The sequence below is a fragment of the Lynx rufus genome, unplaced genomic scaffold, assembly GCF_022079265.1.
Source record: "Lynx rufus isolate CCGP_SWC_20201006 ecotype Redwood Valley unplaced genomic scaffold, mLynRuf1.p SCAF_18, whole genome shotgun sequence".
NCBI lineage: Eukaryota > Metazoa > Chordata > Mammalia > Carnivora > Felidae > Lynx > Lynx rufus.
The window spans coordinates 39170153-39187931 of NW_025814832.1; the positions used below are offsets into that span (position 1 = coordinate 39170153).

Sequence of the window (17779 nt, forward strand, 5' to 3'; positions counted from 1 at the left end):
GAATCATGTTCTCCCCATACCACTATGGCGCTGGTCCTCAAGGCTAGGGTCAGGGAGTCTGGCCCCTGTTCTCACCTCCGTGGCTAGTTTTCCTTCTCTACATATGAAAGGCTCAGAGTCTGTGGGCACAGTTCAGTTAGGCCCTCCCAGCGCAGGGTCTTTGCTCCTGCACTTCTCCTTCCTTCCTCACCCTGCGCCCAGTAGAAAACTCCTTGGCAGTGAGGTGGAGACTTTTTGTGGCTGCTGATAAACGCAGTTTCCTAAGTACCTCCCAGGGGTTTCAAAACTGTGTCCAGGTGTGGAATGGGCAGTGGCAAGTGGACACACACCGGGCTCCCTGTGATTTGCTCCCTCATGTCTTTGATGTGCTCTGCCTAGACTCGTGAGGTAACACAGGAGACAAGGAAGACTCTACAGCAGGGAGGGAGGAAAAGGGAGGAAAGGAAGAGGAGCAGAGTGGGGCAGCCAGTACCTTGGCGCGTTTCTTGCACAGCAGCACAACGATGCTCAGGTAGCCTGCTGCCGCGGCATAGCCCAGAGGAGTCAGGCCGCTTTCCGAAGACGCATCCACGTTGGCCCCAAACTCCAACAGCAGGGCCACCATTTCTGTGTAACCAAGATGAGACTGCACACACAGAATTGGAGCATTATTTAAAACCTCTGTCCGGTAATTAATGTTGGCACCTCCCAAGATCAGGAGTCGGCTGACCTGGAAAGAAGTAAACAGAAATTACACACAGGCCAAGATCAGTTGCAGTCTTTCAGCCACCTTTAATCAAGTCCCCTGGGACCCCACAACAGCACCCAGCAGCATCTAGTAGCTGCCCTATTTTATAGTCTTCACTTGCTCCTTTCTCAATACTTTGCCTTTAGAAAGGGTGGTAAAATGTCTCCTTTACATGAGCTGCTCAGTCATGAGCGCAAATGTCACCCACACAGTAGTTGTGTTCACACAGTCTCTGCTAAGTGAGCAACAGTTCAGAAAAGCTCCTACTGACACAAAGCCTACCTGAGATCAATTTACTGCCTAGAAGCAGGAGCACCTGATCCTATAAACCAGCGCCAGCTCAGAGAAGGTAGTAGTTTAAGAGGTCTGGTCTTCAATTCACAGAAAAAAATGCAACAATTTAAAATACATCCTATTATTACTGCTTCTCCGCCTTTTGGCTAAGACCAAGTGTAAAATACATTAGATTATCAATAAAAGACTGACTGGCAGGAGACAGTCTAAGGCAAGTCAAAGATCAATTAAACAGCCACTTAAATGTCCTAATTTTACTTTTGCACAGCTAATTCTTTAATCTGTCATTTACATGCATTTACCTTTATATTTGGAGTGTAGAGATTTCGTAAAGATGCCAATGCCATGGAAAGGCCTTCTGTGCTGTAGGAGATCCAGAGACCTTGGAGGATAGAGGAGGACACGCCAACTTTTTTACTCAAACCCTGAAAAAGAAATCAAGTCAATTATTAGCCCAGCTGAAGAGGACCGTCGGTAGTGAGTTAGTGGCCTCTAGGTTTGTTGTACTGATAAATGAGAGTAGAGTCTTGCCTTAACAATGTCCATGGCCAGCAAAACCAATCTACTCATGGGGATAAAGACTAGTCCTGTGGCAACAAGCTAACTTAAATGGTCTCTATCTTAGCAGTCTCTGGCAACAAATCTACTTATTACCCCTCTTTTCTGCTATGCTGGATGTAATTCTTTCCCCACATCTTTTCTGACAAAGATAATGCAGTGTGGTCACTGATTTCCATCTCATTTTCTTCCTGGGCATTTGGGAAAAGATGTTTCCCAGCTTCCTTTACGGTTAGGTGGGCCATTTGACTGAATTCTGGCCGGTGAAGTATGGGCAGAAATAGTATGTTGCATCCAGGCTTGGCCCCAATCCCCTTCCCCCCCCCCCCCACTTTCTATTGCTTCTCTTGACTGCGGGCTGGAAGATCCAGCGGAGGAGTCTGAGGCCCTAGACTATTTCAGAACTACTACATGGAGGGAGCCTGCCTAATAATCTTCCCTGAACTGCAATGTGAGAGAGAAAAAACCATTCTCAAATCACTGAGATCCTACAGGTTTGTTATAGCAGCTAGCACCCCTCACCGTGACTAACACACCCTAAAGTGATCACATCTGTTCATCCCTACAAAAACAACATAGGTTTGACTGCCATCAGCAATAAATTTTCTCTAGTATGACTGAATAGGTCCCACACATGTACTGATGTTTGCCCCCTTCACCTGGCTTCTCCAAAAGGAAGTCAGAATAATTTTGAAAATTTCTGGATAGTCATATATTCTCTGGCAATCATTTTACTCTTTTGCCTATATCTGGGTGAAGTGAGTTAAAGCAGGAAATCCTGAGGAAAGGAAGATACTAACAATGAAGTTTGGCACCTAATAAGTGGATCTGGGGAGGTATTCTCTTAAAAAACTTAAGCTACTTTTGCCTGCTTTGTTCCTTGAAATGCAGGTTGTTTTTGCCTAGAATACCTGCATATGTCCAAAACAGCAATTCATGGCCAATCTTATTTTATTTATACTCCTGCCCCTATTCCCCAGTCCCCATGACTGAATTATTTTGAAGCAAATTCCAAACATCTTTTAAGTTACTATATAACTATTTAAGTAAATGCCTCAAAAAAGATAAGGGCTCTATTTAAATTTTTGAGAGAGAAAGTGAGAGAATGCTAGAGAGTGCAAGTGGGAAAGAGGCATAGAGGGAGGGAAGGAGGGAAGGAGGGAGGGAGGGAGGGAGGGAGGGAGAGAGAGAGAGAGAGAGAGAGAGAGAGAGAGAGAGAGAGAATATCTCAAGCAGGGTCCATGCTCAGCACAGAGCCCGATGCAGGGCTTGATCCCATAACCCTGGGGATCATGACCTGAACTGAAATCAAGAGGGATGCTTAACTGACTGAACTACCCAGGTGCCCTGATAAAGGCTCTTTTTAAAACAAAGCTCAACATCATTATCATACCTAAAATTAACATGGACCCTATAATATCAAATATCCAGTGTTCAGATTTCCCTGACTGCCTCAAACAAAGACATAATTTATTTTGGTCTGAATTGTGATCCATAAAAGGTCCATATGCTATAAGTGATTTTAAAACACTTTAAAAATATAAATAAAAAATTAGATATTCTTCTATTAATTTTATTTATTTATTTAATGAAATTTATTGTCAAATTGGTTTCACCCAACACCCAGTGCTCATCCCAACAGGTGCCCTCCTCAATGTCCATCACCCACTTTCCCTTCCCCCCACCCCCCATCAACCCTCAGTTTGTTCTCAGTATTTTAAGAGTCTCTTATGGTTTGCTTCCTTCCCTCTCTGTAACTTCCCCTGCCCCTCCCCTTCCTCCTGGTCTTCTGTTGAGTTTCTTAGAATCCACATATGAGTGAAAACATACAGTATCTGTCTTTCTCTGCCTGACTTATTTCACTTAGCATAACACTCTCCAGTTCCATCCATGTTGCTACAAATGGCCAGATTTCATTCTTTCTCATTGCCAAGTAGTATTCCATTGTATACATAAACCACATCTTTATCCATTCATCAGTTGATGGACATTCAGGCTCTTTCCATAATTTGGCTATTGTTGAAAGTGCTGCTATAAACATTGGTGTACAAGTGCCCCTATGCATCAGCACTCCTGTATCCCTTGGATAAATTCCTAGCAGTGCTATTGCTGGGTCATAGGGTAGATCTATTTTCAATTTTTTGAGGAACCTCCACACTGTTTTCCAGAGTGGCTGCACCAGTTTGCATTCCCACCAACAGTGCAATTTCCCGTTTCTCCACATCCTCTCCAGCATCTATAGTCTCCTGATTTGTTCATTTTAGCCCCCTCTGACTGGCGTGAGGTGATATCTGAGTGTGGTTTTGATTTGTATTTCCCTGATGAGGAGTGATGTCGAGCCTCTTTTCATGTGCCTGTTGGCCATCTAGACGTCTTCTTTAGAGAAGTGTCTATTCATGTCTTCTGCCCATTTCTTCGAAACTGGATTGTTTTTCGGGTGTGGAGTTTGGTGAGTTCTTTATAGATTTTGGATACTAGCCCTTTGTCTGATATGTCATTTGCAAATATCTTTTCCCATTCTGTTGGTTGCCTTTTAGTTTTGTTGATTGTTCCCTTTGCAGTGCAGAAGCTTTTTATCTTGATGAGGTCCCAATAGTTCATTTTTGCTTTTAATTCCCTTGCCTTTGGAGATGTGTCACATAAGAAATTGCTGCAGCTGAGGTCAGAGAGGTTTTTTCCTGCTTTCTCCTCTAGGGTTTTTATGGTTTCTTGTCTCACATACAAGTCTTTCATCCATTTTGAGTTTATCTTTGTGAATGGTGTAAGAAAGTGGTCTAGTTTCATTCTTCTGCATGTTTCTGTCCAGTTCTCCCAGCACCATTGGTTAAAGAGACTGTCTCTTTTCCACTGAATTTTCTTTCCTGCTTTGTCAAAGATGAGTTGGCCATACATTTGTGGGTCCAATTCTGGAGTCACTATTCTATTCCATTGGTCTATGTGTCTGTTTTTGTGCCGATACCATGCTGTCTTGGTGATTACAGCTTTGTAGTAGAGGCTAAAGTCTGGGATTATGATGCCTCCCACTTTGGTCTTCTTCTTCAATATTACTTTGGCTATTCAGGGCCTTTTGTGGTCCCATACAAATTTTAGGATTGCTTGTTTCTAGCTTTGAGAAGAATGCTGGTGCAATTTTGATTGGGATTGCACTGAATGTGTAGATTGCTTTGGGTAGTATTGACATTTTAACAATATTTATTTTCCCAATCCATGAGCACAGAATGTTTTTCCATTTCTTTGTATCTTCTTCAATTTCCTTCATAAGCTTTCTATAGTTTTCAGCATACAGATCTTTTACATCTTTGGTTAGGTTTATTCCTAGGTATTTTATGCTTCTTGGTGCAATTGTGAATGGGATCAGTTTCTTTATTTGTCTTTCTGTTGCTTCACTATTAGTGTATAAGAATGCAACTGATTTCTGTACATTAATTTTGTATCCTGCTACTTTGCTGAATTCATGCATCAGTTCTAGCAGACTTTTGGTGGAGTCTATTGGGTTTTCCATGTATAGTATCATGTCATCTGCAAAAAGTGAAAGCTTGACTTTATCTTTGCCAATTTTGATGCCTTTGATTTCCTTTTGTTGTCTGATTGCTGATGCTAGAACTTCCAACACTATGTTAAACAACAGTAGTGAGAGTGGACATGCCTGTCGTGTTCCTGATCTCAGGGGGAAAGCTCTCAGTTCTTCCCCATTGAGGATGATATTAGCTGTGGGCTTTTCATAAATGGCTTTTATGATGTTTAAGTATGTTCCTTCTATCCCAACTTTCTTGAGGGTTTTTATTAGGAAAGGATGCTGAATTTTGTCAAATGCTTTTTCTGCATTGGTTGACAGAATCATATGGTTCTTATCTTTTCTTTTATTAATGTGATGTATCACATTAATTGATTTGTGAATACTGAACCAGCCCTGCAGCCCAGGAGTGAATCCCACTTGATCATGGTGAATAATTCTTTTTATATGCTGTTGATGTCGATTTGCTAGTATTTTGTTGAGAATTTTTGCATCCATATTCATCAGGGATATTGGCCAGTAGTTCTCTTTTTTTGCTGGGTCTCTGTCTGGTTTAGGAATCAAAGTAATGCTGGCTTCATAGAATGAGTCTAGAAGTTTTCCTTCCCTTTCTATTTTTTGGAACAGCTCGAGAAGAATAGGTACTATCTCTGCTTTAAATGTCTGGTAGAATTCCCCAGGTAAGCCATCTGGTCCTGGACTCTTATTTGTTGGGAGATTTTTGATGACTGATTCAATTTCTTCACTGGTTATGGGTCTGTTCAAATTTTCTATTTCTTCCTGTTTGATTTTTGGAAGTGTGTGGGTGCTTAGGAATTTGTCCATTTCTTCCAGGTTGTCCAGTTTGTTGGCAGGTAATTTTTCATAGTATTCCCTGATAATTGCTTGCTTTTCTGAGGGATTGGTTGTAATAATTCCATTTTCATTCATGATTTTATCTATTTGGGTCCTCTCCCTTTTCTTTTTGAGAAGCCTGGCTAGAGGTTTATCAATTTTATTTTTTCAAAAAACCAACTCTTGGTTTCATTGATCTGCTCTACTGTTTTGTTTTTTTTTTTAGATTCTATATTGTTTATTTCTGCTCTGATCTTTATTATTTCTCTTCTTTTGCTGGGTTTGGGGTGTCTTTGCTGTTCTGCTTTTATTTCCTTTAGGTGTACTGTTAGATTTTGTATTTGGGATTTTTCTTGTTTCTTGAGATAGGCCTGGATTGCAATGTATTTTCCTCTCAGGACTGCCTTTGCTGCATCCCAAAGGGTTTGGATTGTTGTGTTTTCATTTTCATTTATTTCCATATATTTTTTAATTTCTTCTCTAATTGCCTGGTTGACTCATTCATTCTTTAGTAGGATGTTCTTTAACCCCCATGCTTTTGGAGGTTTTCCAGACTTTTTCCTGTGGTTGATTTCAAGTTTCATAGCATTGTGGTCTGAAAGTGTGCATGGTATGATCTCAATTCTTGTACACTTATTAAGAGCTCTATCTTGGAGAATGTTCCATGTGCACTTGAGAAGAAAGTATATTCTGTTGCTTTGGGATGCAGAGTTCTAAATGTATCTGTCAAGTCCATCTGATCCAATATATCATTCAGGGCCTTTGTTTCTTTATTTATTCTTTGTCTATATGTTCTATCCATTGTTGTAAGTGGAGTATTAAAGTCTCCTGCAATTACCACATTCTTACCAATAAGTTTGCTTATGTTTGTGATTAATTGTTTTATATATTTGGGGGCTTCCGAATTTGGTGCATAGACATTTATAATTGTTAGCTCTTCCTGATGGATAGACCCTGTAATTATTATATAATGCCCTTCTTCATCTCTTGTTACAACCTTTAATTTAAAGTCTAGTTTGTCTGATATAAGTATGGCTACTCCAGCTTTCTTTTGACTTCCAGTAGCAAATGATAGATAGTTCTCCATCCCCTCATTTCAATCTGAAGGTGTCCTCAGGTCTAAAATGAGTCTCTTGTAGACAGAAAATAGATGGGTCTTGTTTTTTTTTTTAATTTTATTATTTTTTTTTAATATATGAAATTTATTGTCAAATTGGTTTCCATACAACACCCAGTGCTCATCCCAAAAGGTGCCCTCCTCAATACCCATCACCCACCCTCCCCTCCCTCCCACCCCCCATCAACCCTCAGTTTGTTCTCAGTTTTTAAGAGTCTCTTATGCTTTGGCTCTCTCCCACTCTAACCTCTTTTTTTTTTTTTTTCCTTCCCCTCCCCCATGGGTTTCTGTTAAGTTTCTCAGGATCCACATAAGAGTGAAACCATATGGTATCTGTCTTTCTCTGTATGGCTTATTTCACTTAGCATCACACTCTCCAGTTCCATCCACGTTGCTACAAAAGGCCATATTTCATTTTTTCTCATTGCCACGTAGTATTCCATTGTGTATATAAACCACAATTTCTTTATCCATTCATCAGTTGATGGACATTTAGGCTCTTTCATAATTTGGCTATCGTTGAGAGTAATGCTATAAACATTGGGGTACAAGTGCCCCTATGCATCAGTACTCCTGTATCCCTTGCATAAATTCCTAGCAGTGCTATTGCTGGGTCATAGGGTAGGTCTATTTTTAATTTTCTGAGGAACCTCCACACTGCTTTCCAGAGCGGCTGCACCAATTTGCATTCCCACCAACAGTGCAAGAGGGTTCCCGTTTCTCCACATCCTCTCCAGCATCTATAGTCTCCTGATTTGTTCATTTTGGCCACTCTGACTGGCGTGAGGTGATATCTGAGTGTGGTTTTGATTTGTATTTCCCTGATAAGGAGCGATGTTGAACATCTTTTCATGTGCCTGTTGGCCATCCGGATGTCTTCTTTAGAGAAGTGTCTATTCATGTTTTCTGCCCATTTCTTCACTGGGTTATTTGTTTTTCGGGTGTGGAGTTTGGTGAGCTCTTTATAGATTTTGGATACTAGCCCTTTGTCCGATATGTCATTTGCAAATATCTTTTCCCATTCCGTTGGTTGCCTTTTAGTTTTGTTGGTTGTTTCCTTTGCTGTGCAGAAGCTTTTTATCTTCATAAGGTCCCAGTAATTCACTTTTGCTTTTAATTCCCTTGCCTTTGGGGATGTGTCGAGTAAGAGATTGCTACGGCTGAGGTCAGAGAGGTCTTTTCCTGCTTTCTCCTCTAAGGTTTTGATGGTTTCGTGTCTCACATTCAGGTCCTTTATCCATTTTGAGTTTATTTTTGTGAATGGTGTGAGAAAGTGGTCTAGTTTCATTCTTCTGCATGTTGCTGTCCAGTTCTCCCAGCACCATTGGTTAAAGAGACTGTCTTTTTTCCATTGGATGTTCTTTCCTGCTTTGTCAAAGATGAGTTGGCCATACGTTTGTGGGTCTAGTTCTGGGGTTTCTATTCTATTCCATTGGTCTATGTGTCTGTTTTTGTGCCAATACCATGCTGTCTTGATGATTACAGCTTTGTAGTAGAGGCTAAAGTCTGGGATTGTGATGCCTCCTGCTTTGGTCTTCTTCTTCAGAATTACTTTGGCTATTCGGGGCCTTTTGTGGTTCCATATGAATTTTAGGATTGCTTGTTCTAGTTTCGAGAAGAATGCTGGTGCAATTTTGATTGGGATTGCACTGAATGTGTAGATAGCTTTGGGTAGTATTGACATTTTGACAATATTTATTCTTCCAATCCATGAGCACGGAATGTCTTTCCATTTCTTTAAATCTTCTTCAATTACCTTCATAAGTTTTCTATAGTTTTCAGCATACAGATCTTTTACATCTTTGGTTAGATTTATTCCTAGGTATTTTATGCTTCTTGGTGCAATTGTGAATGGGATCAGTTTCTTTATTTGTCTTTCTGTTGCTTCGGGTCTTGTTTTTTTTTTTTTATCCATTCTGATACCCTATGTCTTTTGGTTGGAGCATTTAGTCCATTTACATTCAGTGTTATTACTGAAAGAAACGGGTTTAGAGTCATTGTGGTATCTGTAGGTTTCATGCTTGTAGTGGTGTCTCTGGTACTTTGTGGTCCTTGCAACATTTCACTCACAGAGTCTCCCCGTAGGGTCTCTTGTAGGGCTGGTTTAGTGGTGATGAATTCCTTCAGTTTTTGTTTGTTTGGGAAAACCTTCATCTCTCTTCCTATTCTGAATGACAGACTTGCTGGGTAAAGGATTCTTGGCTGCATATGTTTTTCTGTTCATCACATTGAAGGTTTCCTGCCATTCCTTTCTGTCCTGCCAAGTTTCAGTAGATAGGTCTGCGACTACCCTTATGTGTCTACCTGTATGTTAAGGCCCGTTTATCCCTAGCTGCTTTCAGAATTCTCTCTTTATCCTTGTATCTTGCCAGTTTCACTATGATATGTCGTGCAGAAGATTGATTCAAGTTATGTTCTCTGTGTCTCTTGGATTTCAATGCCTGTTTCCTTCCCCAGATCAGGGAAGTTCTCAGCTATGATTTGTTCAAATACACCTTCAGCCCCTTTCTCTCTTCTTCTTCTGGAATTCCTATGATATGGATATTGTTCCATTTGATTGCATCACTTAGTTCTCTAATTCTCCCCTTGTACTCCTGGATTTTTTTCTCTTTTTCTCAGCTTCCTCTTTTTCCATAATTTTATCTTCTAATTCACCTATACTCTCTTCTGCCTCTTCAATCCGCGCTGTAGCCACCTCCATTTTATTTTGCATCTCATTTTTGCATTTTTTAATTCATCATGACCATTTTTTACTCCCTTGATCTCTGTAGCAATAGATTCTCTGCTGTCCTCTATGCTTTTTTCAAGCCCAGCGATTGATTTTATGATTATTATTCTAAATTCTTGTTCCGTTATATTGCTTAAATTGGTTTTGGTCCATTTGTTAGCTGTAGCTACTTCCTGGAATTTCTTTTGAGGAGAATTCTTCTGTTTTGTCATTTTGGCTAGTTTTCTGTCCCTTATGTGTTTTATAAGCTTGTTGTATGCTCTGCACCTGTGAGCACTGCTATATTAAAGGAGGGTCATACACTGTCCAGGGCCTCGGCCTTCAGAAGGTGTTTTTTTTGGGGGGGATTGTTACTTGCTCTCTGTTGTTGTGACTTTGGTTATTTTATGACCCTACTTGTAGTAATATTTTGGACCCTCCACGAGATGTGCTTTGATTTGTTCTTTGGAGTAGCCCTATAAAGGAAAACAGATAGACAAACAGGAGACAAAAACACGCAAACACACAAATAACACAAACAAATAAACAAAAACAAAAACCTAAAGGCTACAAACAAAAAGCCCAAAAGCTTTTTGTAAAGAAGACTGTAAGTAAAGAAGAGGATAGAGGCAGTGCTGATAGAAGAGCACATACAAAGAGAGAAATGAGAGGAGCGGGGGGTGGGGAGAAAAAATAAACATTGATTAGGCAGAGAGACTAAAAGGCTTAATCCAGAGAGAGAGAGAGAGAGAGAGAGAGAGAGAGAGAGAAAGGAAAATAAAGAAGGAGGTGGGGAAAATGAAACGAAGATAAAGTTACCCAGACAGAGAAACTATATGGCTTGGTTATATCAGAGAGAGAGAAAGGAGGTATAAAACATGTATCAAGACAATGGATTAAATATGTCTGTTTAGACAGACTAATAACCAGAGTAACCAGCCTAGGGGAAGGAAGAGATAAGGAGGAGAAATGGGGAGAGGGGGAGAATATATCTATATATCCAGAATTGACCTAGGGTTAATCCAGGCAATGCTGCATCGCTTGTCAGGAGGAGCTGTCCGCAGGGTCTGTGCCCCTTGGGTGGATACGCAGTTACCCAGTGCAAGGGGGCGTGGTTTGGCATATTCTGAACCCACCTCCACTATGGGCCCTGTGAGTGATCCCTGAGGCCCCGCCTTGGTGGTGGTGGTGGTGGTGGGGCGGTAATGATGATCCCCCAGTCTCTTTTCCACGGAGCCGGACCGGTGGACTCAGTTTCAGTCAGCTTCACTGTGCCATGGGCGCAGATGGGGCGGTCCTTCTCACTCCACCAACTCCCCTGACCCTGCGCTTGGCTAGGATTCAAAGTCCCGCTCCTTGCGCTGTGGCACTGTGGGCCTCCCAGTGCGGCGATATGTAGTCCTGGCTGGCTTTGTCTGTGCCACAGCACTTCAGGGAGGAACGCCTTCTCCCACTGTGGACTGAGCCGCCGCCCTCACCCTCACCTCGAGCCACTGGGGTGGCGGACGCAGGCAGCCTTTGTCTTTTCCCACAGCACTCTAGGGAAATGGCGGCCTTATCCTCCAGCAGACTGCGCCCTTGGCCCAGCCACGGTGCCTGGGGGTGGTGGACGCAGGCAGGTTCTGTACTATCGCGCAGCCCTCCAGGGAGGGAGCCACTTTTCTCCAGCTGCGGACCGAGACCCTGACCTATACCCGCACCCAGGCCTGGCTCCCCTCTTCTCCCCAGGTGCTCGAACAGGGAGCTGGCCCCAGTCGGAAGAAAGCCCCGCAGTTAGAGACGGGATGCCTCTCAGTCTCAGTCCGAGGTCTTTCTCCTGTCCAAATAGGGTCCTGCACTTCTCTAGCCGCTCTTTCTCTTCCCTTTGTCTCTCTGCAGAAGAGGGTCTCTCCCCTTCGTTCCCACGCGGCCTTTTTTTAATCTCCCCCAGTTCACAGTTACCCACCTATCTTTTTTCCCAGCTTTCCTATTTTCTTCATAGTAGATTCAGTCTCTTTTCCTCCCAGGCTCTGGTGTTCAAAGTCCTTTGGCTTCTACACTTCTTTGTTTGAGAGGCAGGGGAAGTATGGATTCCCTAAGACCTGATTGTAGATGGCAGAGGCATGTGTGTCTGTTTTTGTGTTTCCTGTCTAACCCTGCCAAAGGGGATGTCCCAGGCTGAGACTCTGGGTTCACCTGCATGGGTCTGCACGGGTCTCCTTCTATTAATTTTTTAAACAAAATATCGTGGACATATTCCACACATGTACTCACGCTTTTGCCTCATTCTCTTAAAATTTTTTTTTTCATGTTTATTCTTTTTTGAGAGAGACAGAGTGTGAGGGGGGGAGGGGTAGAGAGAGAGGAAGACACAGAATCCGTGGCAGGCTCCAGGCCCTGAGCTGTCAGTACAGAGCCCAACGCAGGGCTCGAACCCATGAACTGTGAGATCATGACTTGAGTCAAAGTCGGATGCTCAACGAACTGAGCCACCCAGATGTCCCTGCCTCATTCTATTTTAAGAGAGACATAGTAGTCCATTATATGGATGTATTATAAACATAATTTACTTAAGTCACACCCCTAGAGATGGATATTTAGGTATTCTGTTTTTTTCCTTACTATTAGAACTATGTTTCAAAGGTCATCTCTGTACATAAATCTTTATATACTTGTGCAAGTATATCTCTGTAGGATGTATCTCTCGAAGTGGATGCTTTTTATTTTGTGCCATTGTAACAGGGCTTTGTCGATGTGGCTGGACTGTGTCTAAACACCCAATGTGAAATTGACAATTTGACAAAACGAGGAAGGATGATGCTAACTACATCTACTCTTTTTGTCTACCCTATCCTAATGATAAATAATGGACAAGAGGGTGAGTCAGAAAGGCTGGGTGAAATCCTGGCATAGAAGATCTTTGGGTTCCCAAAAGCATACTCCCACGCTGGAAGGCTGAAACAGAATCCAGTTTTAAACCTTTATACCACACAGGGATTATTCCCACTTTTATCCTCCTCCACTATTTGAAAATGGCTGCTAAATTTCTACATTATCCACATCCTCTCCGGCCTTGAGGAGTTGAACTCCGTTGTGAATCTCTCCGCCAGTATCCACTTGGCACAGCAAGTGGGGTGCTCTGAAAAGAGCAGGAAGGACTGACACATTTTCTGATTGCTCATTATTACTTTAGGGCTTCTTTCATTTGTGCTACCAGCAGGGACATCAATTGCAATCTCTCTTATTTGGCTAACCAGTTCATATGCAAACAAATAAACTGAGGCAAACACATTGTTAAGTAGTTATGATTGTTTTCACATATGAGATTCACTATTTGGAAATTTCATATGAGAAACATATTTCTGGTTCTTTTTGGAATAACTCCAAGTGCTACTCATTCAGTGTTGGAGTCTAGGCAAGTTAGGGTCTAGAGCTCACCTCCAATGTAGATCCTGGAAAACCAGGAAATTTAGCTCTGATTCCCTCTCTGGGCCTCAGTCTCCTGTGAACCTCACCAAGATCTTTTGAAGAACAGCACACTATATTAACCAATTATACAGAAATGTCATTAGAAATTAATATTTGTATCCCTCTTGGGATCCCTTGTAGGGCTGGTTTAGTGGTGATGGATAAAGAAACTGTGGTTTATATACACAATGGAGTACTACGTGGCAATGAGAAAGAAATGAGAAATGAAATATGGCCCTTTGTAGCAACGTGGATGGAACTGGAGAGTGTTATGCTAAGTGAAATAAGCCATAAAGAGAAAGACAGATACCGTATGTTTTCACTCTTATGTGGATCCTGAGAAACTTAACAGAAGACCATGGGGGAGGGGAAGGGAAAAAAAAAAAAGGTTAGAGAGGGAGGGAGCCAAAACGTAAGAGACTCTTAAAAACTGAGAATAAACTGAGGGTTGATGGGGAGTGGGAGGGAGGGGAGGGGGGTGATGGGTATTGAGGAGGGCACCTGTTGGAATGAGCACTGGGTGTTGTATGGAAACCAGTTTGACAATAAATTTCATAGTTAAAAAAAAAGAAATGAATATTTGTAGTCCAAGAGAGGAAACAATGGAAGACAAGCTCTATATATTATGATTGAAGGAAAAAAAGGAAGGGAATCCAACATTTATTCAGTATCTACTATGTGTCAGGTTCTGTGCTAGGGCTTTTTTATATATTATCTCTTTTAATCTAATCTCCATGACAGTCCTATGAAGTAGAATTTACTACTATTTTTATATAGGAGGAAACAACCCAGAGCGGGCTAAGTAATTTGCCCAAAGTCATACAACTATTAAAAAGTGGAGCTGGAATTAGAAGCCAAGTCCTTTTAACTCTAAAGTTCATGTTCCTTCCATTATACTATGTTAAACCTGGGCCAGGACTTCAGTTCTGAATTTTTAGCTGGCAGAGTAGCAACTAGAATAAGCAAAGTGGCTGATTGCTGGCTTTTTCCATTACCTTTAATTCCAAACCATTCTCTACCCTTGAGCCTCTTCTCCCAAAGTTGTCTTTTTTTTTTTTCTTAATGTTTGTTTATTTTTGAGAGAGATAGCATGAGCTGGGGAGGGGCAGAGAGACAGGGGGACAGAGGATCCGAAGTAGGCTCTGTGTTGTCAGTGGACAGCCCAACACGGGGCTAGAACCCACGAATTGTGAGATCATGACCTGAGCCGAAATCAAGAGTCAGACGCTCAACCGACTGAGCCATGCAGGCGCCCCCCAAATTGTCCTTTTTTATCCTACACAATCTGATCTATTCCTGTGGTCTTACTCTTATGACTTCAACTAAGCATTATTTCTTTACCAAATTTAAAGCAAAACTTATTTAAAGCAAAACTATGGCAATGACTTGTAACAACTTTCTCTTAAACATGGATTTAAATGAGATTCCTTAGATATGTTCACTGAATCCATAGAATATTATGAAGATTATTTTACAGAAGATTATTGCTGGACTAGTGTTTATTCAAGTCACACGGCAATTCTACTTTTGCACAAGGTCTCTGGCATCAGAGGGAGTTTGGAAAATACTGTATTTAGTATCTCAGAAAGATACAGCAACTCACTCCTCTGCTCAGGGCCTGTAAGTTTGAGTTTAGTTTTCTTGAATGTAAATTGCTTCTTTTTTCTTTGTGATATGCAGGACAGTTTCATTAAAAAGGCACCAAAGGAATTTTAAATGAGAATGCCTAAGATGTTTAGAGAAAAGATGGATGTTCCCAGAATGCCAAGTTAAATTTTTTTGCTCAAGGGGGTCTTGGGTATACTTCTACTTCTGGTAATGGTGGATGCAAACTTATTCCTGCTAAGGACAACTAGGAAAGGCTGTACAAAATTCAAAAATTATCCTCATTAAAGAAATGGGAAGAATAACGTATTGGAGAAGAATTACTAGACCAAGTAAGGATAGGAAGGAGCCCAGGAGAGCAGTTGAGAGCTACTTTTCTCCTCGATGTGTCTGCCAGTTCTGCAGAGTTAGTTAGTAGTACTTTTGATAGCTTTGGGATTTTTAGGTCAGGGCAGTGAAATTCTTCTGTATGACACAGAAATGGTGAATACATAGTAGGCATTTGGCAAAATCCACAGAAGCATATCATACAGTTAAACCCTAATATAAACTACAGACTTCAGTTAATAATAATGCATCAATATAGGTTCATCGATTATAACAGTGTACCCACACCACTGTAACATGTTAATAATACGGAAAACTGTGGTGGGGGAGTGAGTGTATGGAAATTCTCTGTATCTTCTGTAAACCTAAAATTGCTCTAAGAAACAAGGTTTATTTAAAAAAAAAAAAAGCCTGGGTTCTATCCGAGAACAATGAATGATAATCTCTGGGAGTAAGGCTCAGATGTATATGTGTGTGTGTGTGTGTGTGTGTGTTTAAAGTTCCCCAGGAGAATCTAATGGACAGCCAAAGTTGAAAGTCTATCTATCTAGACCTATAGATAAATCTTGAATATACAAAGTCAAGTGACAAAAAGTTACAGAAATACATGAAGAGTATGATTCTGTTTATGTCAAGTTAAAAAAAATGAAATAATGCTGTATATTGCTTCTGAATACATATCTATGTTGGAAAAGTACAAAATATGGATAAGAAGAACACATGTGAACTCTAGGGTACAAATGATACTTGAAAAGGGAGAGAAATGGGGTAAAGGAGACTCCTACATTTTCATTTCTCAAAAATAAAGAAAAAGATTTGAAGAAAACATGGAAAAATCTTAACACTTAATATGATAGATAGTACTTGATTATTTAGTTTTCTGTGCTTTCTGATATGTTTGAATTATAGTAAAAATTTTATAAGGGGAGAACAGGGATATCTCCTCCTTGGAGACAAGAGAAAGGGAGGTAAGAACTGATGATACTACAGATTGATTTTTTGGCGAGAGGAGAATAGTTAAGGGCACTCACACTCAATGGCTAGGATTTCTTCAGTGACTCGTAAGTCAGGCTGTGTGGGGAGTTAGTTGACTTGATTAAGGGTCAGACGAGAAGGAAATGGGTAGGGGAACTGAGTAAGAATAGACGTTGGTAAATGAACTTCAATGAAATGGTCCAGTAAATGGGCCACAAGATAGCACCGGGGGGTCCCAGTGAGGTTGAAGTAAATACACAGGAAATAAGCTTGAAATACAGATTTGGAGTATTAGCATTGCTTGTGCCATGGACTTGCTCTACTGATTTCTTCTGCTTGGTGGGTTGACTCTTTGCTTCTATGAGGTACAGGAGGAAAGAGTTTCAGTTTAGTTAAATTCAACTTGATAAAGGTGACAGGCAGGATCCCATTATCAGGTAGGATGTAGCCAAAAATAACCTATAGTTAAATTATGAACTCATGGATTCTTAAAGAGAACTTTAGGTTCAAGTAACTAGAAAAGTGTTTCTTTAGTATCTGTAACTATTGCTCAGGCAACAAGGGATCTCTCTCTGTCAGAGATGGAAGGTAATGTAGTCCTTTCCTCAAATCTTTGTTAGGGTCTAAATTTGTACCACTGCCTAGCAGCTGCTCAGTAGTTTTGAATACTTCAAGAAAACAGGGAAAGCATAAAGAAATTACAGCAATCTCATTTTAGGGATCTTAGTTATGGCTCAAGTATCTTAAGATCGTGGCAAAAACTAACGTAGGGGCTCATGCAATGAGGTTCCTTAAGGAGAATTATTTACAAATATATCATCAGTGATCCACTTGTAGATATTGAAGCATCTCAAATAAATAAATTATTATTGTTCTTATCTGACCATCCATGTGGCCATGTCTGGTTATAATAAAAGGATCCTGGGAAACAAACAGGATGGTGCCTTTCATTGTGGAGAAGGGGTGGGCAAACTATGGCCTGGCGCTAAATCCAGCCTTTTACCAGTTTTTATAAATCGTGTTTTACTGGAATATGACCATATCTATTTATACATGCATTGTCTCTGGCTGTTTTTGAATTACAAATGGCAGAGTTAAGTGGTTTCAACAGAGATCATATGGACTGCAAAGCCGTATTTGCTGATCACTGCTATAAAGGATGCTAGGTAACCTCTGAAGCAAAAAGGTAATATTACCATCTGGAATTTATGCAAGTATTAAGTCTTACTATCAGGAAAAGAGATTATTACTAATAATTTTGATCATACAACCTTAGATATATGTCTGGTACTTTGCATTTTATAATGTACCTTTTTTTTTTTTAATATATCTTATATCTATGATCCTTAAAACAATCCTGAGAGTTAGATGTTGTTTCACGGATGAGGAAATTGAGATGGCTCAAGTTAAGTGGTAGAGTCTGTACTTGAATCCATGCCTTTTGACTGATGTCAAAGGATCTTTCTTCTACCCACCAGATGCCGACTTACAGCACTTGTCCCCCCCAGCCAACAAATCTGTTCTGGTAAGAAATGTTACAGAACTGATCAATTAAAAAAACATTTTAGAGGGCAGCATTTAGGGAGCTAATCACTAGAGCACTCTGAAATCCTTCCAGTGACTAGACTCAATCCAACAAAACACCCTGCATTATAAACTAGATTGAAATATCTC

General features: G+C 40.8%; 1 protein-coding gene across 1 annotated transcript in view; it reads right to left on the reverse strand.

Moving 5' to 3' along the window:
- TANC2 (tetratricopeptide repeat, ankyrin repeat and coiled-coil containing 2) overlaps positions 1-17779 on the reverse strand; it is a 371592-nt gene that overhangs the window by 35127 nt on the left and 318686 nt on the right. The window contains exons 16-17 of the mRNA XM_047081653.1: positions 1324-1446; positions 473-709 (exon numbers count right to left, since the gene is read on the reverse strand). Coding sequence (XP_046937609.1) covers positions 473-709; positions 1324-1446 — 360 coding nt within the window. The remainder of the gene's footprint in view (positions 1-472; positions 710-1323; positions 1447-17779) is intronic.